Genomic DNA, 26,863 nt, shown 5'->3' with positions numbered 1-26,863 from the left:
CAGGAGTGACACGTGCAACGCTTGGGTCATGTCATCACAAGGAACCTGGCCACCCCCTTTTCCCTCTTCTCAAAAACTAGAACAGAAACACTGGCTGTCTCTGACCACGCACATCAGGGTGACAACCTCGGGGGGATGAAATGGTGAGGCAGATGGAAGTTGGGTGGGTGATGCCTGGACCCGAGCACATACCCTCCCAGGCTGCCTGCCTCCCTCTGGACTCTAAGGGACAAAAGAAAGACATTGTGTCTGGCCTGACCCACTGCCTTCTGGGGCGTCTTTGTCCTGGCAGCTCTAACATGGAAGGGGAAACTCCGAGGAGAAAAAGAACGGCTTTCAGTCTGGGAACAGGACTCGATTTGGGAGGAGAGGACTCTCCGGCTTCTCAGAGGGGTGTTCTTTGAGCAGGAGGAGCCTGGAGGCGGGCTGGCCCCCAGCGAGGCTGTGGTCAGGCTCCGGAGGGGCCCGAGGGGGCGCGTACCTGGGCTCAGCCTGCAGTGCTCCGGCAGCTGCTCCAGGCCATGTGCCAGCAGCACAGGGACGATCCGGTCCAGATCTGGCACCTCGCTGGGGTGGGAGCAAGAATAAGGAGGGAGGGGTCTTTCTGGAACTCTGCTCCCTGGCTGCAAGATCCACTTCTGCCTGTCACCTCGTCCTGGGGCCTGCTGCCTATCTCCCACTCCCTCTGTCACCCTGTCTCTGTCACCGTCCTCCCTCAGTGTCACTACACATCACTCTGGCTCCGTCTCCCTCGATCTGGGCCTGCCATCACCCGCCACCTGTCATCATGAGACCAGTGATTCCCCATCTGGACTACACGTCAGAACCACTCAAGGACGTGACAGAAAAAGTGTTTCTTCAAGGCCAGCCTCCACCTCCAGAGATCCTGGTTTCACTGGTCTGGGGCAGGCCTGAGAGCGCTAGTCTGTCGGTCCCCACGCAGGGGTAGAGTTAAGGCCGCCCTGGCCCCAGGGGCTCCGTGGGGCTGTTCCCCTTGGCCTTGTGTGCCCAGCACAGTGGGTGCAGCCTGGAGAGGTGCCCCATGGGCCTTTGTGGAGCTGCTCATCAGCCCTCCTGCCTCCGACAGTCTCTCTGGGCAGTCACCGTCCCGCTGTCACAGGCCCTGGGCTCTCTCCGGAGCCCTCCCTGTCACTCCACAAATGCCCTCTCTGTGATTCTCACGACCTCTCACTGTGTGTCGGTCACCAGCCTTTCTGGGTCCCATGGCCTTTCCACACATGCAGTCCTGTCTGGAACCTGGAAACCTCCTGATGCTGTCTGCTCCCCTCCGCTGCCAGCACCTCTGCCTCTCCCTGTCCCTGTGTCACCATCCCTTCACTGCTCCACTTCTCCGTGTGCAGCACCCATCTTGTCTGGATCCCCACCCCGTGCTCTCTTACCAGCCCAACACTGGTCAAGAATGCTTGCGGCCCCTCCCACATCACCCCTGACCCCTCGATCCCCACCCACCACCCCCGTGGCTCTGCCCACGCTCGGGTCTCACCAGAACGTCTGTTTCAGGATCATGCCTTGCTCCTCCAGCCACGTCTTTCTGGCCTCTGCTGTCTTGCCCTTCCCAGCATCCACCACGGCCGGGGGGAATTCTAAGACAAGGCCCAAAGGAAGAGGCTTTGGGACGGGCCCAGCTCCCCCAGGGTCCACAGTAGGTAGTGGCTGCCATGGACAAGTTCCTCAGGGCAGAGGAGCCTGGAGTGGCAGCGGGAGGCGGGAACCACTTTGGGGACCGGCCACAGGGGCTCACCTTGGCCAGGGGGCGTGAGGCTCATGGCCTGGGCGAGGGCGGCCAGCACTGACTGCTCTGCCAGTCCGAGGCGCAGGCGTCCACTCAGGGCTCTGGGGAGATAGCAGGCGACGGGGAGCGGGCTGGTCGGCCCTGGACCCTCGTGCCCTCCACCCTTGCTCCTGCCTCCCCCAGTCTCCCCCATCTCGACCCTCCCCTCAAAACTAGAACAACTTTCAGATCCTGAAGGGATCTGAGATCACACAGCACCACTGAACAGGGGAAACTAAGGCTGGTCAGTAACAGCGATGACCACTGGCAGGGCCTGTGGGCAGAACTGGGGGCCTTACCAGCATCTCCACCTCTCCCCTCAGCTGCCCTGAGAAAGCAGTGCAGCTCGGGGAAGGTGAGGCAGGGCAGAGCCGAGCCTGGAACTGGAACATGGCCTGTCCCAGGGGTGCCTGAGCGTGATGGTCCAGAACCTGTCCAGTGACTGTGGGCAGGAGGGGTAACCTCCCTGTGCCTCTCTCACTGTCATGGCAACCACTTGGCTCCGTGCTTGCTGCCCCTACTCGGGCCAAGGCAGACATCACTAATCCATCTCGGCTCTCTTCACCCGTGAGCCCCAGACCCTTTCCCGGACTGCACTACTGAGGAAGGGAGCTGATCCATGAAAGGAAACCTATGTTCCCATCCCGCCCCCTCGGGGCCTGGGCTTCTCGCCCCCGCTGTTCTCATCAACGGTGGTCAGGGCACTGGCGGTGATCCGGCTGCCAGTCCCTCCCTGCCTTCAGCTCTCCTCACGGGCCCACACACTCACCTGGCGATGAACCGAGCTTCTGAGTGGCGGCAGGCAACAAAGAGGCCTTTGATGATGTCCATCTTCTTGGTTGTGGACTAAAGAGAGAGAGGACCGGCAGTCAGCGCCTGGGGGTGAAGGCAGGGGAGGGGCCACACCACCCTGCTGGCCACACTGCCAGGGGAGCTGCCACCCTTGGGATACCTGCCTCTCATTTCACGCTGCAGTAACAAGCTCACTCTCCTCCCTGCCTCCCTCCGCAGCTTTATCAGCACGTATTTATGGGGTCCTAACACCTGGCAGGCACTAGATCGGGGCTGGAATCTCAGGGGGGTTCCTGCAATTTTGAGAGCGGCAGGAAAGGCAGCTCTGATCACACAAGCAGGGCTGACACGATCCAGCTCTCAGCAGTCTAACCAGAAAGAAGCCTTCTTGCCACTCGCTGGGCTTCAGGCCCCCTGGGTGAAGAGCGGAGGGTCTGGGGCATGGGGTGAGCCGCCCTGTCCCACTCACTGCATTGCCGGCCAGCTGGGCGATGTCCCGGAACTTGGCGAAGACACCGGCGGCGGTCAGGGCAGGCGGGGGCAGCATGAGTCTCTGCATGCTGCGGCTGCTCTCGGCCACCAGCCCCACGTCGCCCTTCTCTGTGGCCTCGGCCCGGACCGACTCCAGCTGCCGACCTGGGGGTTCGGGGGTGGGGGTGGGGAGCAGAGAGTGCAGGTGCTGAGGACGAGGAGGGGTGTGGCCGCGCATCTCTCCGAGATCTCTTCTGCGAGATCATCTCCCCAAGATCTGGGCCGCGTGCACGCTCCTGGTGAGCCCAGTTCCTGACGCGCTACCGGATGACATCCTCTAGGACCTCTGCTACCTCCATAAGCCCTCACCTTCCCTCCCAGCCCCCTGCCCTGCTCTTTGCCTACAGCATCTTTCCCTGTGACCTCAGTCTCAGTGTCCCCAGTCATGCTCTCTGCCGGCACCCTGCCAGTCAGTCTGTCCCATCAGGCTCTCCAACACCCCTCTTCCCTGTGCCGCTCCGTCATCTCCCAGATGCTCCTGGCCTCTCTCCCTCCTCCTTCAAGCTCCCCTCTTGTTGGCCTTCCACCACAGCCCATGTCTCACCTGTGGCCTGAGCCACTGCCTTGAGAAGGATACCGTCACCAATGCCCACCTCCAGGCCCTGCTGGGGCGGCCCCAGGCGGTTGAGGCTGAGGTAGAGGACGGGGAGGAGGTCTGGAGGTGACAGGGCCACCACGGAGCGCAGCAAGTTGCTCAGTGTCTCCACCATGCGGAGCCTAGTGAGGAGAGGGATGGGGGTGAGACCACCCTGCATTTCCGGATCAAGGTCAGGGGGAGTGGGGGGATAAAAGGAATCTGGAAAAGAGACAGGAAAAGGCTCAGGACCAGACCGGGTGTGTGACCTGAGCAGAGACACAATCACAGACCGTTGGAGGGAGAGGAACTCCACCTGGCGAAGCCATGATGAAGACAGTGACCCAGTGACCATCATCTACAGAGAAATAACCGCTGATGCGGACGGATCATTTTCCAGGCGCGGGTTTTAAGCCCTCGGTAGCATTCCCTAACTCCCTGAATTCTCACAGCTCCCCAAGGCAGGTATTATTATTCCATTTCACAGATGAAGAAACTGAGGCACAGCAAGACTATGTAACTTGCCCAAGGTCATAGAGCTCGTAAGTACCAAACCGAGCCCGTCTGCTCAAGGACCTGGGCTCCCAGCTCCCAAGCTGTGCTGCCTCTAAAAAAATAGAATATTTCTGTCTGTGTCACAGAAACTGTGGAAACGTCTGGGTTTACTGTTGGCAAACTCGGAGGGCCTCACTGAAAAGACAAGCTCTGTGTTTCTTACGAAGTCCTGTTAACAAAGGCAGAAGCGATGTGAGAAACACAGGATCACCACAGACTTAACCGTGACGGGGAAGACCCGGCACCGGATGCTGCGGTGGACGGAACAGCATGCCCACTCACGTCCACACAGGAACTCAGAGGGGGGCCTTAACTGGAAACAAGGTCTCGGCGGGTGTAATTCAGGTAAGACCAAGGCGAGATCATCCTGGATTAGGGTGGGCCTTGAGTTTGATTTGAGTCCTTATAAAATACAGAAGACACACTCCTGCTGTTGGAAGCCACCGGGTCTGCGGTCATTTGGTTCGGCAGTCCTAGGACACTCACTCAGAGGCCAGAATTAGCGGGCGAGAGCTTGAGGAGAAACAGAGTCCTTGCAGAGACTCAAAGCGCACCCCAACAAGACGCCTGGGAAACTCACAGAGGGAAACTAGGCAAACGGGCGGTGGAGATGCCTGGACGATGGTCCCAGAGCCGTGTCACCCAGGGGCACGAGCTCTGAAAGGAGGCTGTGAGAAAGCACCTCCCGACGGAAGACGCATCGCCTCCCGAAGAAACAGCAAAGCTAAACAAGAGACATTCTACGAAATTGCTGGACTCCTCACAAGTGTCGAGGTGAGGAAGGATAAAGACAGAGGAACTGTCGGGGAGGAAGGAGATGAGAGGTGGGACGGCTAAGCTCAGTGGATCCTGGCCTTGCACGCAGAGAAGCTAGCAAAATCCAAACGGTCTGTAGATTCCTGACGAGCATGGAGGGCCGGCCGACATGGAGGGCCAGCTGTACCCTGCCACTTTATGCAGGGGACTTGAGCACCCCCAGACTTTGGCATCCGCAGGGGGGTTCTAGACTCAATTCCCCATGGACACAGAGGGACGACTGTACTGACGTTAATGTCCTGGTTTTGGTCTGTCTCCTATGCTGATGTAAGATGTGAACACGAGAGGAAGCAGGTCAGGGTGGATGGGGACACTCTGTACTATTTCTGCACTTTTCCTGTAAGTCTAAAATTATTTCCATAGAGTTTAAAAAAATTTTAAACCCTCTTATTTCAGATGATGGGGTTTGAACAGTCTCCCGCAGTTCTCCTGAGCTAAGGGATTTTGGACAGTCTCTTCTGAAACTAAATGCCACACCATGTCACTTTTTCACTTCACAGTTCTCATGGCAACCTTGAGACAGATAATCAAGACCTTACTAGTGAGAGACCACAGCTCAGAGAGATTAGGTCGCCTACCTGCTGTCACACAGCCAGGAAGCAGCAGAGTGGGGCCCACTCCCACACCTGTCGGAACCCCAGGGCAAGGCTTTGGCTCATGGGACCTCACTCCGCAGCCCTTGTGAGCCCCTCAGCCTGGCATCCAAGGCCCTTCCTGCGCCCCTGGTGCCCTGCGATTCCGTGGTGGGGTTTACGCCCCAGACGAGGTTACTCCACATTCACCAAGACACACATTTGCAAGAACAAGGTGTCAGGAATAGTCTAAACGTTGGAGAAGCGAAAATGAAGGGACAGCAGCAAGCAGTTCAAACAAGCTGAGATCTGCTTAAAGTAAAGTGAAGAGAGCTCTGAAAACAGTAACAGTAGGAGCAGAAGAGGCAGACCCCATAATAACACTGACATCAACTAAATACACAGGGGGAGTGGGGGCGGGGGGAAAAGGAGAAAAGCCTGGGGATGGGGTGGGAGGGGGAAGACCAGGTCCGGGCCAGCCCAGAGCCCCACTGGGAGTGGAGTTCTCGCTACGAACAAGACCTGGACTTCTTCACACAGGCTGAGAAAGGTCAGCAAGGCTGTGGCCACTTCTGATTTCTTAGGGTAGATTAAGTTTCCGCCATCAGGAGGTGGACGCTGTTTTCCCATCCCCAGAATCTAGGCTCACCCTCACGCCTTGCTCTGACTAACAAATGAGGCAGAAATGATGGCATGGTCCCTCCGAGCCTGGGCCTCCACAGGGCCCGTGGCTGCTCCTGTGTGCCTGTGGTCTGTGATCTTGGCGTGAGGGTGAGGGTGAGGGTGAGGGTGCGAGGGAAGAGAGGTCAGAAGGGTTAAGCAGCTGGAGGCACAGGGACCAGCAGAGGGACAGAGCCGGAGTCCCCGCCCCTCCCGCCCGTGCCAGGCAGGCTTGGTTAATTACCGAGCAGAAACCTCCTCGATCTTCTCAAAGGTCCGGGCCACGGCCAGGTAAGGGACCCTTGGGGAGGAAAAGAGACACAAGAGTGGTATGCACATGCACGCGGCCCCTCCTGCCTCCCCACACCTCCCTGGAGACAGCCTTGCTGGTCCCCCAGAGCACATCCACAACTCTGCTGCCCACTGCCCAGGGTTTCCTCTCTGTGCCCTCCAGTGCTGCCCACCGTGTCCCAAAACACGGAAGGCAGAGATTGGACAGTTTCCTCCCCCTGCGGCCACCAGTGGAGGGCCTCCTGCAGTGACAGGGGCTGAAGGAGGACAATCTGGGGAGGAAGAAGCCTCACTTCTGGCCTGGCTGCCAGCAGGCATCTTCAATGGGATGGTAGTTGTTCTTGGCCGGGTTGTAGCTGGGTGGGTCCAGGTGTCTGTGGAGGGAACAGGGATATTATAGGGGAGATGCCGAGGTCAATGAGAAGTCATTCCTCCAGCTAACATTTATTGAGCACTTACTAAGTGCCAGGTCCTAGTGAAGGAAAATAATTTGCTAACCTGGAGCTCACAAGCTGGTGGAGAGTCAGGGAAAACAAACCAACAAAACAAAAGCAAAGAAATAATTTCAGGTATTAAAAAATATTTCAGAGAACAAAACAAAGCCAAGTAGAGGAAGAAAGTGGGATGGTACATGCTACTTCAGAGGGTGGCTGGGGAAGCCCGGAGAGGAGGCGTTTGGGCAGAGTGACGTGAGGGAGGGCACAGGGCATCAGAGAGAAGAGCATTCCAGGCGAGGGCACCACTCCTAGTGCAGCCTCGTGCTAAAGTGTGCCACTCACAGTAATCTCACTAGTCAGGTCTCAACTAGGGGGCAAAACTGATGTTAAGAATCCCTGAAGACCTAAACAAGCAATTCTCCAAGGAAGACATGCAAATGGCCAACAGGTACATGAAAAAAATGCTCAATATCACTAATTATCAGAGAAATGCAAATCAAAACTACAATGAGGTATCACCTCACACCAGTCAGAATGGCCATCATTCAAAAGCCCACAAATGACAAATGCTGGAGAGGCTGTGAAGAAAAGGGAACCCTCCTGCACTGCTGGTGGGAATGCAGTTTGGTGCAGCCACTGTAGAAAAGTGTGGAGATTCCTCAAAAGACTAAAAATAGACCTACCATATGACCCAGCAATTCCACTCCTGGGCATGTATCCAGATGGAACACTAATTCAAAAAGACACCTGCACCCCAGTGTTCACAGCAGCACTATTTACGACAGCCAAGACATGGACACAACCTAAATGTCCACCGACAGATGACTGGATAATGAAGTTGTGGTATATTTATACAATGGAATACTACTCAGCCATAAAAATGATGAAATTATTTCATTTGCAGCAACATGGATGTCCCTGGAGAATACCATTCTAAGTAAGTAAGCCAGAAAGAGAAAGAAAAATACCATATGATATCACTCATATGTGGAATTAAAAAAAAAAAAAGACAAATGAACTTATATATAAAACAGGAACAGACTCACAGACACAGAATACAGACTTGTGCTTGCCAGGGGGTAGGCGGGTGGGAAGGGATAAACTGGGAGTTCAAAATTTGCAGATACTAACTGGTAAATATAAAATAGATAAACAAGTTTATACTGTATAGCACAGGGAAATATATTCAATATCTTGTAGTAGCTTATGGTGAAAAAGAATATGGAAATGAATATATGTATGACATTGTGTTGTAAGCCAGAAATTGACACAACACTGTAAACTGACTGTATCTCAAAAAAAAAAAAAAAAAAAAAGAATCCCTGAAACATTATGATTGGAATAATTAACTCTTGATGAGGAAATTGCGAAGCTGAAAGAACTGGTGGTGTTTGTCTGCCTGTTTCGGAGGCCCACCTACAACCAGATCAGGAAATCCCGGACCCAGAGCGTTACTCTTTTCAATCCACTGTCCTCTCTGCTGGGCAGCAGATACTGACTCACCCCTTGGCTGCCTCCTTTCTTACAGAGCCAGGTCCCTCTTCTTCAGCTTCCTTTTTGACTGCCGGCTTTCGGGGGGCTGGGAATGAAGCCAGGAAACTGTGGGTCCTTCCTCCTTCTGATAGCCCCCACCTGCTGACCCCTCCCCAGCCAGCATCACCCCAGTGCTCGGGGAGATGGCGACATGGCAGGAGAGGCCAGTCAGACTTTCTCACCTGCCGGAGGGCAGGAGGGATTCCTGTCTCTGGACGAAGACCTCCCCCCCCTTCCTACTCGGAGTGAGGAGGAGAAACTCACAGAAGAAACTGCTGAGTGTCTTGGCAGCTGGGCGGGGAGGCTGTGTCTGGCCGTCCTCCTGTGGTCCCTGCTTCGTTGCCATCTCAGGCTTGCAAACACTTTCTGTCAGGGGCTCGGCTTCTAAAGCAGGAGGGGTCAAACCCTGAGACTTTTCTTTTTTAATCCCCGTCATTCTGACCTACAGATGGAAAACATCACCAACTCTGCCCTTTTCCTTTCCACAGTGTCGGCTTTGAGCCTCTTGGGCCCGATGCTTCAGTGCTAACCAACGGAATTCTAGCATCTGGCCTGACACCGGAGACTGATGGATAGTGGTAAAAAGAAATACCGGCCCTGTAAGCACTGTAAGAAGGAAAGGTTCCCGCTGCTCCTGCAGATGCAGAACATCAGATAGGATTCTGCATCCTGAAGGTGCCCCCACTGCGTTCTTTCTACCACGGGAGTCTCTGGACGCCGGGACTACGTGGGTTGTTCTCTGGCCCGTGAGGGTAGGCCCAACCTCCAAGATCTTACTCCTCAGCCTGGCTTTCTAACTTAAAAAAACCACTGCTCAGTTAATAACACTGAGTGCCCATGATATCTGGAAAATACATTCTGTGGGAGGACCACAACAATAAAAACAGTCACAGTAACAGAACCTATGATTTCCCTAGAATTTGCATTTAAACAACACATTTGAGAATCTTATTTAAAGCTTAGCTCATCTAGGTCTTACTTAAATTCCCTGTCTTCCAAAGACCTCCGACCTCAAAACCAGAGAGATGGGGCTGTGGGAAGAAGAGCATCAGAAACTCACCGGGGGTCTCTCGGGGTCTGGGGGGCATCGTGGGCTGCTCCTTCGCATCTGCCTCCTCCTTTTTGCCCACTTCAGGCTCCGTGAGGCTGTCTGATGGGGTCTCTAGTTCTGCTGACAGGCAGAAAAGTCAGACGGCAGGAAGTCACTATGACCCCTCAAGGGCATTTCAATTCCCAAGGCACTGATCCCATTTGTTTTGCGCTGGGCTGATTGGACTGTAAAGTGACAGGGGGTAAGAGCCCGCTCCTGGGCTCCTCTGGGGTGACCAACCCCAGTGTTCGCCCATACAGCTAGGAAATAGAGAGGGCCAGTCCTCCCTTATAAACCATTATTTCAGAATGATTCACCGCGAAATAGACTTGGAAGGGGTTCAGTATGCAAATGAGAAACTTCTTAGAGATAAACATAAAGCTTTTTTTTAAAGCTATTATTAAGTAATAATAAAAACTGCATCAACTAACTTAAGAAAAAAAATCTGCCTTCGTAGAAAGAAACCACCCACCACCACGCCCCCAGATACAGACAATAGCTAAAACTGCACGATTGACAGTAAAATTTGTACCAAATGTTTTTTGGGGGGCGAGGTGATTATTTATTATTATTACTTTTTAAAATGGGGTTATTTAAAAATTTTTTAATTAACTAGTTTATTGGGGGGGGTAAGTAGGTTTATTTATTTATTTTTTAATGGAGGCACTGGGGATTGAACCCAGGACCTCGTGCACGCTAGGCGTGCACTCTACCACTGAGCTATATCCTCCCCCTAAAATTTGTTACTGATTGAAAATGACCAACAGGAAATCAGATCTCCACCAAATTCAAATCTTCCTTGGGAAAGAGGAGCCTAATAAGGACCTTTTATTAAACACACACACAAACCAACAGTGGCAAAGGCTACAAGCCTTCTGATCTCATGCAGGCCTAGATGATCAGCGGCTTGGGACTTCCTGGCTGTGCTTCCCCGCGTGCACCAAGATTCAGGGAAGCCACGGGGACACAGCAGGATATCTGACATTTTCAAGGGAGACCAGTGACATCCGTTGGACACCATATGAACTAGCTTCAGGTAGTCTAATCACAATTAGATCACTTTTCTTTGCAATTCCTGACACTATCTTTCTGCAAAGCTGGGTACTCGGCGTGATAAAAAACCAAGCAGTGCACAAAAATCAACACAGAGCAGGAAGTGAGCGTGGCGGTTCTCAACTGGATTCCAAAGTTTGAGAAACTGTGCAGTGCCCAGGTGACATCCTATTAGTAAGTAATTGTGATTATTTAAGAATGAGATCAAACAGCGTTTTTGCTTTCCATGTATGTGTATTATTTTCTCAAATGCCCAAGTTGCTAGAACATAAATGGTTGTTTGGACGTAACTTAATAAATGGAACGGTGAAGGCACTGGCCTTGGGGCACCATGAAAAAAATCACTAAGACACAAAGGGCACTGGAAGGTTGGGAACCTCTCTGCTTTCTGGTAAAATTTACAATAAAAACAAACCATGTAAAGGAAAGTGTTTTCCATACAATAAACATAAAAATAGAAGAGAAAACCAGGAAACTGTGTATGCATTAACACTGAAGGAAGATGGCCAAACGAATATACTCCAAAAAGCTTTGCTAACAAAAATCCCCATGTTGGGGTGTGGGACTCTGGTGGACAAGTGTGGATTCTTGGACAGAGGCATCAAATCAGTGGGGTCCTCACACTCTGTCCTCTTAGACAGGCCCCCATCCTTCCAGGACCCCTGCCCCAGTGTCTCTGTTTCCCTCCCTCCCCCTCTACCCCCCATGCCTCACCTTTGTCCTCCTTCTTCTTCTTGGCTTCTGTGACCCTGTCCTTGCTCTGCTCTTCCAGGACTTCCAGAAATGTCCGTTTAGGAACCTGCTTCCGGGCTGGGAAGGTGAAGGGCTCAGTGTGACCTATTCGCTGGCCCACCGGCCCCAGTGAGCTCAGACTCCGTGATGATGGGGCCCCCAAGAAGGCCCTAGGCCCCTGTCCCCCTTGCCTGCCTGCAGCCACTGCCCCAGCACAGGCCTCGTCCTTCAGGCTTCGCTGCTCCCTGGCTGTGTGTCCTTAATCTCTCTGTGCCTCACCCTCCCTTATCTGCAGGATGGGCACAATCCTACCAAGGGAACAATGCTATACCACGATGGACCATGCTTGGCCCAGGACCAGACTCCAGCAGATGCGCCCGGTGCCCTGCCTGCATCCCTAGGGTCTTACCATCTCTGTGGGACCCAGACAGCTTTTCTGGATCCTTGGAAGTCCAGAAGCGGCAGGGAATCAAGGCCCTGGGAGGTGCCCTCAGCTAGTGACTTATGGAGTCGGGGTAACAACACCCCGGCTCTTCGCGCCTGCGTGGACAACGCTGAGGCCAAAAGCCTCTTCACCCACTGAGCTCCAGATGCTCACAGCTGCCTCTCCATCCCGGAGTCCCTCCCTGTCTGTGCTCTCTGCACTTCCCAAAGAGACGGCTCACACTTGAATTCTTGTTTCAGAGCTTCAGGGCCTGCTTCTAGAAGACGCCAAACCAAGCTACTGACACACGGTGAGGAACGCACTAAGAGGCGGCTGTCATCATTTTCATCCTCTCTCACCTTCTCCCTGGTCTCCCGGACCCCAGTGGCTCCTGCACAAGGCCCCCGAGCCACCCTCTGCCAGCCGCGGCAGGCCCCAGCCCTCCCCTCCTCCCACCGCACTCCAGGATGAATTCACTTGCTAGCCACCCTGTCCCCTCCGACCTCTCCCCACCGAACCCTGTGATCTTCCCACACGACAGTCCCCTTTATTCCCCAGTATCGCTCAGCTGCTGTTGTTCCCAAACACTCCAGGCCATGTCACACCTCTGCGTCTTCACACCCGCTGTTCAGTGGCCTTCTGAGACAAGGGTCAGATGTCACTGCCTCTAAAAGGAATTCCCTGACACCGCCCCCTCCCAGGGCCAAGCTCAGTGTCGGCCCTGAGCTGCCGGCAGGGCCTGAGCCGCTCTGCTATCCCGTTATGACCACCTCTCCCGCAGTGGCCCTGCCAGCTTGCAGCCCTCCCAGGGCTCCCAGCTCCCCCAGGACAAGACCCAGGCGCAGCCCCGCACGCCAGGCCCCTTGGGAGCTGGTGCCTGCTGCCCTCTCTGCCTCGTGTCTCCCACACACTACCCACAAACGCTCCCTACTCCTCAAATCGCGCTTGATTCTCCAGAACACTGAGGTGATGGGGTTCCGCGACGTGCCGCGCTGTTCCCTCCCTGAGGCCTCTGCACAGTGCACCCCGAGGCATTTGCACGTGTCCTTCTCGGCTGCAACACTTCCCAGCTGCCCTTTCTTAATGCAGCCAACCCTAAGCCATCTTCCACGACTCAGCCCCAACATCACCTCCTGCGGGCTGGCTCAACCCTGAGCTCCGCCCGCGCCTGGTATTACCACTATTACTTCTCACATCAGCCCCACCCCATGGAAATACAGGGTGAGCCACCTACGTCGTCTTAAACTTCCTAGTAGCTACATTGAGAAAAAGGGAAAAAACCAAGTGAGCTTAGTTTTCATAATACAGTTTCCCGAACCCAATATATCCAAAATATTATGACTCCAACATGTTTTGAACATTAAAAGAAGTTATTAACGTTCTTTTTTTATGCTAAGTATTCAAAATCTGATGCACTTACAAGGACATCTCAACTAGGGGCTCAATTTTCATTAGAATTACTCCATCTGCATTTAGAGTTCATAGAATTTACCATGAAAAGGGAGATTCACTTATCCAAGTTGTTTCAAATGTACTTGGAAGTCTCTAATAACAGAATCCAGCATTGCTTTCAAATTTAAATGAGACAGCATTACAAATTCAGTTCCTCAGTCACACCCAACACGGTTCAGGGGCTCAGCGGGCCACATCACCCTGCATCACCTGGGGGTCGCTCTGAGCCTCTACAAAATCTCCCCGAGCTCCCTGGGCACAGAGACACCCCTCCTCAGGCTGGCTTTCACAGACCTTCTCCAGTCTCACGGCTGGCTGTCCCCAACCCTGTGCTCTGAGGACCAGCACACCAACCCACTTGCAGCCCCGAAGGGCTTTCTCAACTCGCACTCCCCCTGCCTGGAACTCTTCCCTTCTCGGTCCCTGTTTTTGTCCTTCAGGGCTCAGCTGGGCTAAGCTCTCTTCTAGAAGTCCCCCTCGAGTCATGACCCCTCCCCTGTGCTCCCACAGTGAATTCCATCACCGCACATAATCACAATTAAAACAACAGACATTTACAGAACCCTCACTATGGGCCAAGCCCAGTGCCAAGCACTTCACACGTGTTCACTTTTAATCCTCCCCGCACTTCTATGTGGTAGGTGCTGTAATTATCATCTGTTTTACAGATAAAGCTCAGAGAAGGTAAGTCCTTTGCCCCAAGTCACACCGCCAGTGGATGGTGGAGCCGTGCTCTTTACCACAACACTAAGCTCAGAGCTGTCGTGAGGGTGGCCGGATGACACAGAAACCCAAGGGCGGACAAAGTCAGGCAACTGAAGGGGCAGGGCTGGGGGGTCATTACCTGTGCGACGCTTTGGGATCGCCGGCGGGGAGAGGACTGCTGGAGAGGTGTTGGAGAGGGAAGGGCTCTTGGGAAGTGTGACAGGATGGGGAGGGGAGTTCTGTGGAGAGTCTGGTGCAGGCTTCTGGAAGGGGTGAGAAAGAGCAATTCTTGAGTGAGGGGACGAAGGAGGGAGCCCTCAGCTAAGTCATCTTCCAAACACTTGAGACTACAGAGGGACTCGGCCCCAGTTCAGGCCTCATCCCCTCTTACCTGCGCCATCACTCTACCCACCTGCACAGTGTCATAGTCCCAGATGTCCCTATCATGGACCCCAACAACAATTCTTTTTCTAAAGTAACAGAATCTTTGATTTTTAGCTAGGCGTGATATGGCCCAACTAAAAACTACATTTCCCAGGGTGCCTTGCAGCTGGGTGTGGTCAGAAGCCTGAGGACTACACTTCCCAGGGTGCCTTGCAGGTAGGTGTGGCCAGGAGCCCTAGGTCTACATGATGCAATGTAAGGGGAGATAATGTACACTTCCCTTGGTTCAAATAACATTCAGTTAAGGGCAAGTGGGGTGCCCAGGTCTTCCCACTGGTTGAATGTGGGCATTCACTTGGACAAGGAAGTCTAGGGACGACAAGCAACAGTATAGAAGCAGCCTGGCTGATCCTGGCCGAGGCGGAGTTAGGAGCGTGTGGACCACGCACAACCCCTCAGCTCTTCCACCTTCTGGAGCGCTATCTCCAGTTCTCCTGAGCAGCTGCTGCCCTCAGTTCCAAAGCCCAGTGGGAATGACGGTTTCTTCTGATAAAAATGGGCAGGCTGCTTACCTGGCCTTTGAGGGGCGAGGGGGCTTCCTCCTCCTCCTCCCCCTCGCTGCCCAGGACCCGGGCCACCTTCCTCCCCGGCCTCTTCACTGGAGAGTCGCCCTCAGGCACCATTCTATTCCGCTCTTTCAGAGCCGCCCTGGAAGGCGAGAAAAATGGATTTTTTCCGGCAGGCAGAGTGGGGACCCTGCCCAGAACACTCCAGCCCCTTCGTTACGTTTCATTCCCCTCCTTGCCTTTCAAGCATTCAACGAACATTTTCCAGGGGCCTCCTCAGCATACACTCTTAGTCATCCATCCCTCCCACATCTCTGGAGGTCTCCCCTGTGCCCACGCTGTGGTGGGCAATGCTGAGAAGGTGATGTCCTTACTTAGGGCAGAGACTGTCCTCCGACATCCACCTAGTGACCTGCTTTCTTTCACTTGGTCATATAATCCCCTTGAGTTTTAGCTAGGTCCATGGCCACTCAGCTAGGGACTACAATTCCCAGCCACTCCTGCAGTTAGGTACGGACACGTGATGAGTTCAGACCAACAGGATGTAAGCGTTCCGACTGAGGCATGCCACCTGTTCCTGACTGCCTGTCCTCACTGCTGTCTGACCCCTGGTACTCTGACTTGCTTGGATGATGCAGATAAGAGCATGAGAGGAGGAAAGTCGGGGGAGGCTGCCAGTGACACAGGCCACCGTCAAAATAAAGTGTGACGTGCACGCTGGTAGAGGTCTCTTAAGGGGCTGAGAATACAGCTGATTCCTACTGCTTTCTGCACTCAGAGCTCGCGGTCTGGACAGAGACCAAGGTGTACACAGACCACTCCTTACAGGTCAATGATGGCACAAGCATGTTACAGAATATCATCAAAAAGAATAAAGTGGGTTTATAGGAAGCACTTGGCTCTGAGATGTTTTCTGTGGGGAAAGCAAGCAGGCTGTCAAATCTCCGAGAGGAGTGGCTGTTGATTTTACTCACTGCTAACCCCACAGGGTCTAGAACAGTACCGGGCACACAGGAGATACTCAGTAGTTATTTGTTGAAAAAATGAATCTGTACAGTAGGACTCCATGAACATAAAAAGTGCATGAATGTTTGCCAGCATATACCTGCAACTTGCATACACAACAATCCTGCCTTTCTTATTTAAAAATAAATTAAAGGTGTATATTATTATCTGTTAGATGACAGGCCTGTACCAGCTCCTTGAGATATAACAGTGATCAAAATAAGAGTCCCTGCTATCCAATATACAAATGTGGGACAAATATTTACTGAGCACCTACTATGTGTTGATAACTCTGTAAGGTGCATGTATGTTTAAATGCATATAAAAAGGGTATGGAAAGATATGACTCAAACTGGCAATAGCAGTTCCTCTGGGGAGTGAATTCTGAAAGGACTTCAAAGTTTTTACTTTACCCACTTCTCTGAGTTGACGAATGAAAAATTACCATGTGTGCGTCCGCCTAGGGGTATCTGTGCTTGGAAAAACTATCTGCATGTGGGCCCAAGGAATCACACATTAGACTATTTACTGCAGAGTGGATTGTTTCAGCCCAAAATTGGAAACAACCTAAATATTCATCAGTAGGGGAATGCTAAATAATTTCTGCAGTACACCCATAAAATGGAACACAAAGCAGAAAGTGAAAGGGATCAGATGGCCCTCTGTGCTCACGAGTGGGAAAAAAAATCTCTAAGTCATACTGTTGCTGAAGAAAGCAAGTCGAGAAACAACATACACGTATGATCTCTATTTTTCAAGAAACTAAAATATTCCACAGAAAATAAAATAACCAAAGCGTGTATAGATAGCAATGTAAATGCAAAAGGAGCCGATAGAAAAATCAAGAGTATTGAGAAATTATGACGTGATTCTTAGCGCTTACTGAGCGTCTTTGGTGAAGCAGGCACTGTTCTCTAAGTTGTTAGTGTGTTAATGCGTCAAATCCACACAGAAAGCCTGATAGAGATCGTGATACTCTGTTACCCATGAGGAAGCTGGGGCCCGGAAGTGAAGGTACTTGCCCAGGGCCCCAGACTGGGGATGTGAGCGGAATCTACCTTGAGTGCACGGTCTGGAAAGCTGACTGGTCCAGGGACAGGGTCTTCCTGAGAACCTGTGACAAAGATGCTGGAGGAGAGAACATTGTTCTCTTCCACTTGGACGCAGCCAATGGCAGGTTCTCTGCTTCATGGGGAAAGTCTGCTCCAGAATGAAGTCAAGACACCAGGACAGAGCCCTGAAGACAACTCTGAGGCCCTGGATCCAGCTGTGCCTGAAGCTGAACCCACCTTTGACCTTCCAAGTTACTGGAGTCAAAAATTTCCCTGTGGGGCCCCGATACATCCCTAGTTGGGATTATAACTCTTGCAGGCAAGAGAGTCCTGACTGATAAAGGAACAGACTCCCCACACCCAGGCCCAGAACGTACTTTGGAGGGGACTCTGTTTCTCTGGTGCTGTTGGATGTCTCCTCTGGCTTCTTCACTTTGCCTTCTTTCTTGGGCTGGAAAAATGACCTGGAGGAGCAGAAAAGGGGGCAAAAACAGGAATTATAACAGTACCAATAACCCCTCCCACAGGTGCCACATTCTACAGATTTCTACGCCCACAGAAACACAAGAAACATCCCAGCAGGCAACACAAGATTTCAAAGAACCCCCTTCTACCGATAGGGAAACTGAGGCTCAGATAGAGAGGCAACATTCCACTTATTTGTCTTTCCCAACTCACCTGCCACCTGAGAGATGACACACCCCAGTGTCCACTCCACAAGTATTAGCTATGCACTCACTACGTGCCAGGGCCTGTCCCGGGAACTGAGGGGCCCGGCAGCGACCCAGACACATAAAGCCCCTGCCCTCGAGGGGCCGACACTGGTGGGGGAGGCAAATATTAAGCAAGTAGCTAAATATAAAATTTCCGGAGGTGCTAAGTGTTCTGGAAAAGACAGGTATCTTTACAGCTTCTCTGTGCGTCTAAAATAACTCCAACATTAAGAGTTTACTTTCTCTTTAAAAAATCAGATATAATCCAGCAAGGTGACAGAAAGCAATCAAAAGTGCTATCACCCCAGGAGAGACTGTCCCCAGATTTCTCATCACCTGAGAAAAACGCAGCCTGGGATCTGTGTGAGCCACCAGCTCCCAGGTCTCTGGGGTGACGTCCTCGTCCGGATCTGTCTAGGACCCATTCCCTCCTGGGAACAGCCCTCCACGTTCCTCTTGGGACACGCCTTCCCCTAAATTCTCTCAGTCCCTGTGGTCTGCTTGAGGCTGCCCTCTCCCCCACAACCAGGCCGGGCACATGCCCCAGGCCTGGCCAGTCAAGGCACTGCATCCCCGGGGGTCAGTGGCTGGTTCAGGGACTGGCATGCAGTCTGAGAGGGGCCAACAAAACTTGACTCTAGATCTTGTTGGGACAGTAGGGAGAGAGACCACCTCTTTCCACTAGGACTGCTGACCCTACGCTGCCACAAGCTCAGGGAAGGGGGCCCAACAGAGCGATACAACATCGAAGAAAGCAGAGCCGAACGATGGAGAAAGATTCCCAGGGACAAAGTTGGGACAACTGGATCTGCCCCCTAACTCCAGGTTTCCCCTAACTCCAGGAGCTGAGGGATTCCTTTTCTGTTTTTCCTGAAGCCAGCTTGGGTTAGTGCAGGGTTTCCCACCCCGGGCATCTCCAGCCAGACAGTTCTTTGCTGATGGGGCTCTCCTGTGCTTTGCAGGATGCTGAGCAGCCCGCCTGGCCTTTACCCACCAGAGGCTAATGAAGAACCCCTCCTCCCCAAGTTGTGACAACCCAAAACATTCCCTGGGGGGCAAAACTGCCCCTGACTGAGAAACACTGAGTTAGCATTTCTGAACGTAGCGACTAAAAATTTCAGTCACTATCCTACCCCACTCCCCATTTTCCATTCTGCTCAACTCCTGGAAATTCCTCTGTGGAGACTAACCCGAGATCTTCTAAGAAAAGGCACCGGGCTAGAGAGAGGTGCAGGGAGCTGGAGAGCAGGGCTGGTGGCGGGCGGGGTGGCGGTGGGATGCGGGTGGGATGCTTACATGATACTTCGCTGCATGATGGCGGCTTCCGAATTCTTCCCTCCCCTCTCCTCCTCCACTCCTCCGCTCCGCTCCTCCTGAAACAGACATCCAAACACTTGGTGAGGATATTGATTGTGCGGAGATCAAAACACACACACCTCTGATGGGAGAAACTTCCACATTGCAAGGTGTGGGGCCATCGATCTGGGGTACACTTGATTTGGTTTGAACTTCATGCTAACTGGAACAGCCTGCCTCATGGCCTGTCAAACGGACATTGTACATCTGCTTTAACCAATTAAAGGGTAGTAAGAATGCATTTACCAGGAGTAAAACACGTCCACTCTGAAGACAGAGGTAAACACCCCCCTTCCTACTACACCAGGCAGGTAGCCCTCCAGAGACAAGGCCCGTTCCCACGGCCAAGGCCATGCTGACTCGCTGTGCACACGCTCATCTTTTTTTTTTTTCTTTTTGAAACCTTGAAGGAATGTACCCCTGGTCATGTCTACTGTATGTTCTTTGTTCTAACAAGATGTAAACCTGTGCTGAAAACCAGGCTTCCCCGGAGCGGTTCCCCGGAGCTATCAGAGAGGCTGTCTCGCGGGCTAGCATTCTCAGTCTGGCTCGAAGAATACTCTTTTCTATTCCTAGTGTAGATCATCTGTTGACTATTTGTGTCAACACTTCCTTTCAGAAGGAAAAAAGCCCACGAAATCAGAAACGTGAGTTCCCCTGTCAGGAAGAAACTCCTGTTTTTATGGACCAAAATGACATGCTGGTGAGATTTGTTAGTGACGTGAAAGTTACAAGTCAGAGAACAAGACAAGAAACCTCCTCTTCCACACGGAGCCTGCTCTTCATCTAACAGGAAGACGTACCGACAAAAGGCGCTTGTAAGAGCGCTCACTTTCCTGACCTCTCCATGGTGGTTATTCAGTACTTTTCTTGTCTCATACAGGGCATCAACCCCGTGTTCCCCGGACTGCGTTCAGAGTTTATCTTCCCAATCAGATGTGGGCTCTGGGGCCGGGGGGCTGTGCCTGGTTCACTCCTACCTCCTCCAAAACTTATTTCCCAACCTTCAGACATTCCTCGCAGCACCTCTGCAATTTCTACCATGCCAACATAAAACCTTTTTTTTCTACTTAATTACTTTTTCTGTGAAAGAGTCATCTTTTTACTAACTGGGGTGCTTACCAAGCAGCAGGCAGTATTCCAAGTCTTTATATGAATTAATTCATGCAAAACCTACTACAATTCACTATCGTCCTGATTTTACAAATGAGGCCACAGAAGCACAGAGAGGTAGAGTAATTTGCTTGAGGTCACACAGCCTAATGAGTTGCCAGGATCTGAAGCCAACTGTCTGGCTCCAGAGTCTGTGTCCTTAACCACCACCATTTTGAGGATGAGGAAGGTAGGAGCCCTTCTGGACTGGGATCAAGGAAGGTGGAGGCAGCCCCTAGACCTTGGGGCCGTTGAGGTAACAGCAACCGTGTAACAACGATAACGTCACCCTGAACCCCCAACCAAGCATCCTCAATTGTCATCCCCATTTCCCCAGTGAGAAAACTGAGGCACAGAAAGGCTGAATCACTTGCCCTGAATCATAGAGCTTGTAAGTGGCAAACGGAGGTTTTAAATTCAGACAGCCTGGCTCCAGACCCAAGGTGCCCTGCACTCCCAGTCTTGTCACTCCTGCAGACAGAAGAGCATCGCTCATCACAAACAGGAGACAGCCGCAAGAATAAAGAAAAAAGAACAAAACCAGATGATTAGGTTCTAGTTAAACAGCGTTGGCTGCCGGAGGCTCTGAGCCCAGGCCTAATTAGCCAAGTGCTGGAGAGGGGTGTGAAAGTCCGGGCACCAAACCAAGCCTTTCTCTTAAAGACAACCTGAAAGAGACTATGAAGTGATTCACTTTCTTATTACACCTGCCTTAGGGTTATTTAATATCCTACCTACACACCACCTTGTTTTCTTAGGCAATTTTGTTAATTTTTTTATTTGTGAAACACATATCAGAAAATGCCTCTAGGGTGGGGGTAGAGCTCAGTGGTACAGCGCATGCTTGGCGTGCATGAGGTCCTGGGTTTAATCCCCAGTGCCTCCGTTAAGGGGGAAAATTTTTTTTAAAAATTAAAATAAATTTAAGAAAAAAGAAGGAAACTGCCTTTATTGCTTAAAGCAGCATGCTGAAATAAACAAAGACAAAATGTCATGTCTGTAAACTACTTAAAATATTTCAGCAAATGCCTAAAGTTTGCTTTAAAATAATTCAGGTTTTTTTTTTTTTTTTGAGGGGGAATTAAGAAGAATACAGATGAAGAATAAATATATTTTGGTAATTCCTGGAGCTGGGTAATGGGTACATACAGATTCATTAGACTACTCTCTTCACTTCTGTGGATGTTTGAAACTTCTACAATAAACAATTATTTTTCTGAAAATAACATGGTGTAAACATAGCAAAATGTTAACAACTGTAATATCAAAGTGATAGCACATTGTTATCCTAGTTGCTCTATAAGTTTTCCTGTAAGTTTGAAAAGGTTTATAAGAGTCAAACAAGAAAAAGTAACCTAAAATTGGGACCAAAAATAGAATTTGCATATACAACTCAAAGCTCAGAATTCATTAAAGTCAAAAGGGAGTGAATAACCCAGCTCCTCTTCCCCTCAAAACACTCAAGTATTATTAGGAGTCCCTCACTGTAGAAAGTTCTCACCTACCTAGTGCATGAATTCTTTGTAAATGTTGGCATCTTTTCTTCCCAGTTAGGGGGCCCCTGGATTCATTCCCACAACAAGGAAGAACAGAGCCTCACACAGAATTCACTGCACGTCTCCCAAGACTTTTGGTCTCTGGGGACAAACAGGAAAGGAAACCCAGTCCCTGGCTTGAAAAAGCTCTAGGGCCCCAATCTTGAAGATGTGCCAGGTCATCTCCAACAAAGGACAGACACAAAGACGGGAGTACACGAAGGAAGGAATGAGCAAATACACCAATTAACAAACTCCACTAAAACCCAGTCTCTTCATTCAAAGCTCAGGGCCCTGGCATTAAATACCATTTATTTGCTGATTTCTATCTCAGTTTCAAAAGTCCTGTTCTCCAACCCCCACCCCTAAGTCTCCAGCCAGTTTCCTCTAGGAACCCAACTCCAAAAGTGTCCCCGCCCTTCCCTCAGTCTACAGCCCCAGTGGTTTGTCCCCCCTCTTTTCACCGTCCCTGCTCCATCGCGTCCTCCCTCCCTCCGTTCACTGGGCTGGATTCCGGTGCACCGTTATCACTCATCATCGCTCACCTGCTCCCGCCTCCCTCCCTTCGTCTCCCACTGGGCAAAAACCCCACTGCTGCCAATTCAACCCAACCCTCCAGCTACCCCGGACCGGCACCCGGAGAGCTGAGAGGCACTGGTCCCTGGGGTTCCTTTGGGCTGCGGTACAAGCCTCTCCATTTCCCCAGACCACGCAAGTCTCTCGCTCTCCCAGACTGGGTTTCACTCACCTTCACTTGGCTGAGGACAGGGAAGCAGTCGCGAGAAAGACAAGCTCCCGCAGCTTTATCTGCCTGTGGTGCCACTGCGCCTGCGCTCACCTGCGGCCTCCCAGCTGTGGGTACCACCACCCACCCACCTGTGCTCTCATCCAAGGCTAGACCCTCGACCTGCGCACCTGCACACCAGAGCTCGTGCCCCCTCCACCTCCTCAAGCCCCATGCTGTGTTATCACCTGCATCTTCAACTTCTCTACTTGATCATCCTTTTCAGTTAACAAATCTGCAGTGGTTCCTCCCATCTTAAAAGCAAAATCCAAAAAACCCCAAAAACCTTCTCTTGACCCCCATGCTCCTGCAACTATTGTCCCTCTTCTCTGCTCCCCTTTTCAGAGTCCTAGAAAGAACTGTCCCAAGGAACCGTCTCCAGTCTCTCTCCTCCCATCGCCACGAGAGCCTTCAAGTTCAAGTTTTCCCCCATCACTCAGCTGACCCAGCTCATCAAGGTCATTGGGAGCCTGGGGGCTGCTAAATCCAGAAGTGGTTTCTCGCTCCTCATATCGGCCTGTCAGCAGCATTAGAAACAACTGACTCCTTGCTCCACTGAAATTCTTCCTTCAAACCACACCCTCAGCTCAGCATCCACTATTTCCTGGATTCCTGTGACGGTTCTTCCTCGGTAATTGTGGTGAGCAGATACGGGCCCCCAAAGATGTCCACAGGCAAATCCTACACCTGTGGGTATGTTACCTTACACGGTGGGAGATTCTGCAGATGCGATGAAGTTAAGGGTTTTGAGATGGGGAGGGTATTTCGGATTATTCAGGTGGGCCCAAAGTAATCACCTATCAGTGATGATAACTGATTCTTATAAGTAGAAGGAGGGGGTTAGAATCAGAGATTTGAAGATGCTATGATGCTGGCTTTGAAGATAGAGGAAGGGGCCATCAGCCAAGGAATGCAGGGGGCCTCTAACAGCTGGAAAAAGCAAGCAAATAATTTTTCCTGAAAGGCCCCAGAAGGAAAGCCCCCAGAAGGTATGCAGCCTTGCCAACACCTCGATTTTAGTGAAACCAATTTTAGACTTCTGTAAGACAATAAAACATGTACTGCTAAAGCCCCTCAGTTTGTGGTAATTTGTTACAGCAGCAACTTACTTTCTGTTGCGGTGCCCAAGGCCCAATCCCTGGGTCTCCTCTGTCCTATTTACACCTACTGCCTTGGAAATCTTACCCCGTTTGATGGCTTAAATATACTCTGTGATGGTGACCCCAAAATGTCTAACGCTGGCTGTGACTTCCCCCCTAAACTCAAGGACTCATTATTTCTAGTTTTCTATGCTAATTATCTCTCTCCAGATGTCTCAACATCTCAAACTCAATGGACCAAATCCAAACTCTTAGACACACATACATTTATTCCTCCTCCAATGTTCCCCATCTCAGCCTTGGTAGCTATTTTCACCCAGTTGCGCAGGTCAAAAACCTCAGAGCCTACTACCTACCTATTATTTAACTACCAAACAAGTGACAATACCAAGTGCTGGGGAGGACATGGAGCAACTGGAACTGTCACACATTTCTGGTGGGAATGTAAAATGGTCCGGCCCACTGCAAAGCCCAACGGAAAGCTTGGCAGTTTCTCAAACAGCTAAGCACACATTTAGCATATTGACCTGGCAAGCCCATTCCTAGGTATTTACCCAGTGAAATCCTATGTTCACACAAAAACCAGTAAGCAAATGTTTACAGTAGCAGGTCTATGTATAATCACCAAAAACTGTATAAAAAAAAAGGCTTTCAATGGGTGAATGGATGAACAAACTGGTACATCATACGGTGCCTTTAATTGTTGGATAGTAGTCCATTGTAGAATGTTCTCAACTTTGTTTACGCTTACTTGGCCATAAAAAGGAACGCTCTAGTGACACTCTACAGGGGTGGGGTGGGATCCACGGCTGCCAGGGGGAAGAGCTGATTACAAAGAAGGAGCACCAGGCATCATTTTTAGGGGTGATGGAACTGTTCTCTGCCGTGATTGTGGTGATCACATACCTCATGTTTCAAAATTTACAAAGCTATATACCAAAAAGAGTAAATTTTACTATCTGTAATTTTTTTTTTTAATATTTAAAAAAATCCATGGTGGCCACTGACTCAGGTCCCGCTACTGCCATCCTTGGCCTGCTGTACTGGCCCCTCACTCTTTTTCTTCACAGCACGTAGCACAACCTGACTTTATAAACGAGAATCTGTCTCACCCTCTAGAGCAGTGCTTCGAACAGAACTTTATGCATGACAGAAATGTGCCTTATCTGCATTGTCCAAAAAGGTAGCCCTAGCCATATGTGGCTGCAGAGCATTTGAAAGGCAGCTAGTGCGACTGAGGAGCTGAGTTTTTCATTTGTGTCTAACTTAAATTTCAAGAGCTACATGTGGCTAGTGGCTGCTGTATTAAGTTGTGCAGGACGTAAATCTAAGTTCCATAAAGATAGAGATTTTGTCTATTTGTTCGGTGATATGGCCATAGGACCTAAAACAGTGCTAGTACCGGATGCACTGGCCCACACACACTCCTTTGATTACTAAAAATCGGGGTAACAAAAACATCCCTAACGAATTTAGGGTTTATAAGCAGGATCTTTCAGAACTGGAGACCATGGTAACAAAGAGCAATGTGAAAGGGTCTCTGGTGGTGAATAGTTTGAGGAGGACAGGCCAGGAGGCTCAAGTCTGCATTTCTTCTACTTCACAGAAGCTCACATTTCCTGACCTGTCTGCCCCTCTGGCCCCACCTCACCCCTATGAAATGTTTTACCCATTTTCCCTAAATATGCTACTCTCCCTGATGCTCTGAGGCTTAAAACAGCTCAACATCTTCCCAAAGACAACTAAGGAAGCTGAGACAGGAGTGGGAAAGTGTCTTGTCTGGGGCCACACAGCCGGTCAAGGATGGATACAAGAAACGGAGGGTGCCGGTTCTGAGGACCGACCGGGATTCCTGTTTAAAATATCCCCACCCGACTCCCAGAATCTCTGCAAATAGAGGGGGTAATATGCAGAGGATCCTAAGAGATGAAATTAAGACATCTCACTTTACTAACACTCGTCCTTCCTGCCTTTTCCTCATGCCTTCTTCTCAGGCTACCTGGTAAGTCAGAGACTCAAAGGGGCTGAAATGGGGATAGAGGCCAAGGAGTGATGTCCTTAATCCCACTGTTTGCCGTCTCCCCTCACTGATCCCCCTGAGCTTTCAGACGCCAGCTCTCCTTTCCAAATGCCCCTCTTCTCCTGCCAAGTGCCCTCGCCCTTACCCCTGAAGACTCCCTCTCACTTAAGGACTTCAAAATCCTTCTCTCTTCCCTTCCCAAGCTCTAATGGCCTTCCCTCCACCCCGCTGAGCAACAGTAAGCCCGGACCGTTCAGCTACTCTGTCTTGGCCCCTGAAAATTTCTCTATGGCCCCACCTCTTTCCAGGCCTTGGCCCCCTTCTCGCTATCCAGCCCGCCCCTTCATTGCTCTTCCCTTGGCTCCGCTCCCTCATCAGGCACACACAAGGCCAGACCTCTCCCCAGTTAGAAGTTTCCCTAACTTTCATTAAGACCTTTGCGTAGCCTGAGATCTCACCGTCGACTTCTCCCTGGCCTCACCCCCATATTTAATCCGGCCTACCTCTTAAAGCTGACCCGTCTCCTTCAACCCTTCCCCCGGCTCCACCCACTATTAAACTTTCCCCTAGCCCCACCCCCTTCCAGTTGAGCCCACCTTCCCCGGCCCTTGGAATTTTCGGATGGCCCCGCCCACTGACAGCTTTTTCCCTGACCCCGCCCCCATCCCTCTCTAATCACGCCCCTTCAGGTAGTTCCGCCCCTCCAGGCCTCTCTTCAGACCTTGCACAGTCCAAGGGATCCGGCCCTCGTCTACCTTCTGCCTGGCTCTGTCCCTTCGGCGGACGCCGCGCCGCCCCGCCCCGCCCCCTCCAGCGGCCCACTGCTCGCACTCTCCCCTTCGCACCGCGCTTCCGGCTGCCTCAGAGTCCCCTACGTCCGCTCCTCTGCAGCCGACCGACCTGGCGAAGGCAGGAGCCCCAAGTTTACGACACGCGCGCCGTTCCCCAGCCCTCCAGCCCCGCACAAGCGGTGCCACTTGCCTCGCGCCGGCCCCGCGCGCCACTGTCCTGAGCGTCACACCCGGAACCGCCCGGCGCTACACGGCAGTCCCAAATTCGCGCCACGGCGTTCGCGCGCAGACTTCGGCGGGCCGGGGCGGGGCCGAGTCGAGGGGCGGAGCCCGGGCGACGTCCGCGGCCGCCGCCACGGGGAGGACGCTGGAAGTTGTAGTTTCCGGGACACGAGG

The 26,863-nt window shown here is 51.7% G+C and overlaps 1 protein-coding gene across 7 annotated transcripts in view; it reads right to left on the bottom strand.

The window, feature by feature from the left end:
* Nucleotides 1-26,791, bottom strand: part of LIG1 (DNA ligase 1) — a 38,162-nt gene extending 11,371 nt beyond the window's left edge. For 2 of the 7 annotated variants that reach the window (XM_074369325.1, XM_074369327.1), the window contains exons 1-17: nt 26,658-26,791; nt 19,026-19,102; nt 17,394-17,480; nt 14,966-15,101; nt 14,149-14,272; nt 11,411-11,506; nt 9,614-9,724; nt 8,818-8,937; nt 8,524-8,599; nt 6,877-6,957; nt 6,537-6,593; nt 3,660-3,832; nt 3,054-3,220; nt 2,562-2,638; nt 1,763-1,854; nt 1,505-1,604; nt 482-567 (exon numbers count right to left, since the gene is read on the bottom strand). In XM_074369325.1, the coding sequence (XP_074225426.1) occupies nt 482-567; nt 1,505-1,604; nt 1,763-1,854; nt 2,562-2,638; nt 3,054-3,220; nt 3,660-3,832; nt 6,537-6,593; nt 6,877-6,957; nt 8,524-8,599; nt 8,818-8,937; nt 9,614-9,724; nt 11,411-11,506; nt 14,149-14,272; nt 14,966-15,101; nt 17,394-17,480; nt 19,026-19,042 (1,600 nt within the window). In that variant the 5' untranslated portion in view covers nt 19,043-19,102; nt 26,658-26,791. Of the gene's footprint in view, nt 1-481; nt 568-1,504; nt 1,605-1,762; nt 1,855-2,561; nt 2,639-3,053; nt 3,221-3,659; nt 3,833-6,536; nt 6,594-6,876; nt 6,958-8,523; nt 8,600-8,817; nt 8,996-9,613; nt 9,725-11,410; nt 11,507-14,148; nt 14,273-14,965; nt 15,102-17,022; nt 17,093-17,393; nt 17,481-19,025; nt 19,103-26,657 lie in introns of those variants that run through there. The other 5 variants (XM_074369326.1, XM_074369329.1, XM_074369328.1 and 2 more) reach the window with 5 other exon arrangements.
* Between the last annotated feature and the right edge of the window lie 72 nt (nt 26,792-26,863).

Source organism: Camelus bactrianus, chromosome 9 (assembly GCF_048773025.1).
Source record: "Camelus bactrianus isolate YW-2024 breed Bactrian camel chromosome 9, ASM4877302v1, whole genome shotgun sequence".
NCBI classification, from domain to species: domain Eukaryota; kingdom Metazoa; phylum Chordata; class Mammalia; order Artiodactyla; family Camelidae; genus Camelus; species Camelus bactrianus.
Note: the sequence above shows the minus strand (reverse complement) of the source record. Positions and strands in the feature narration are given on the sequence as shown.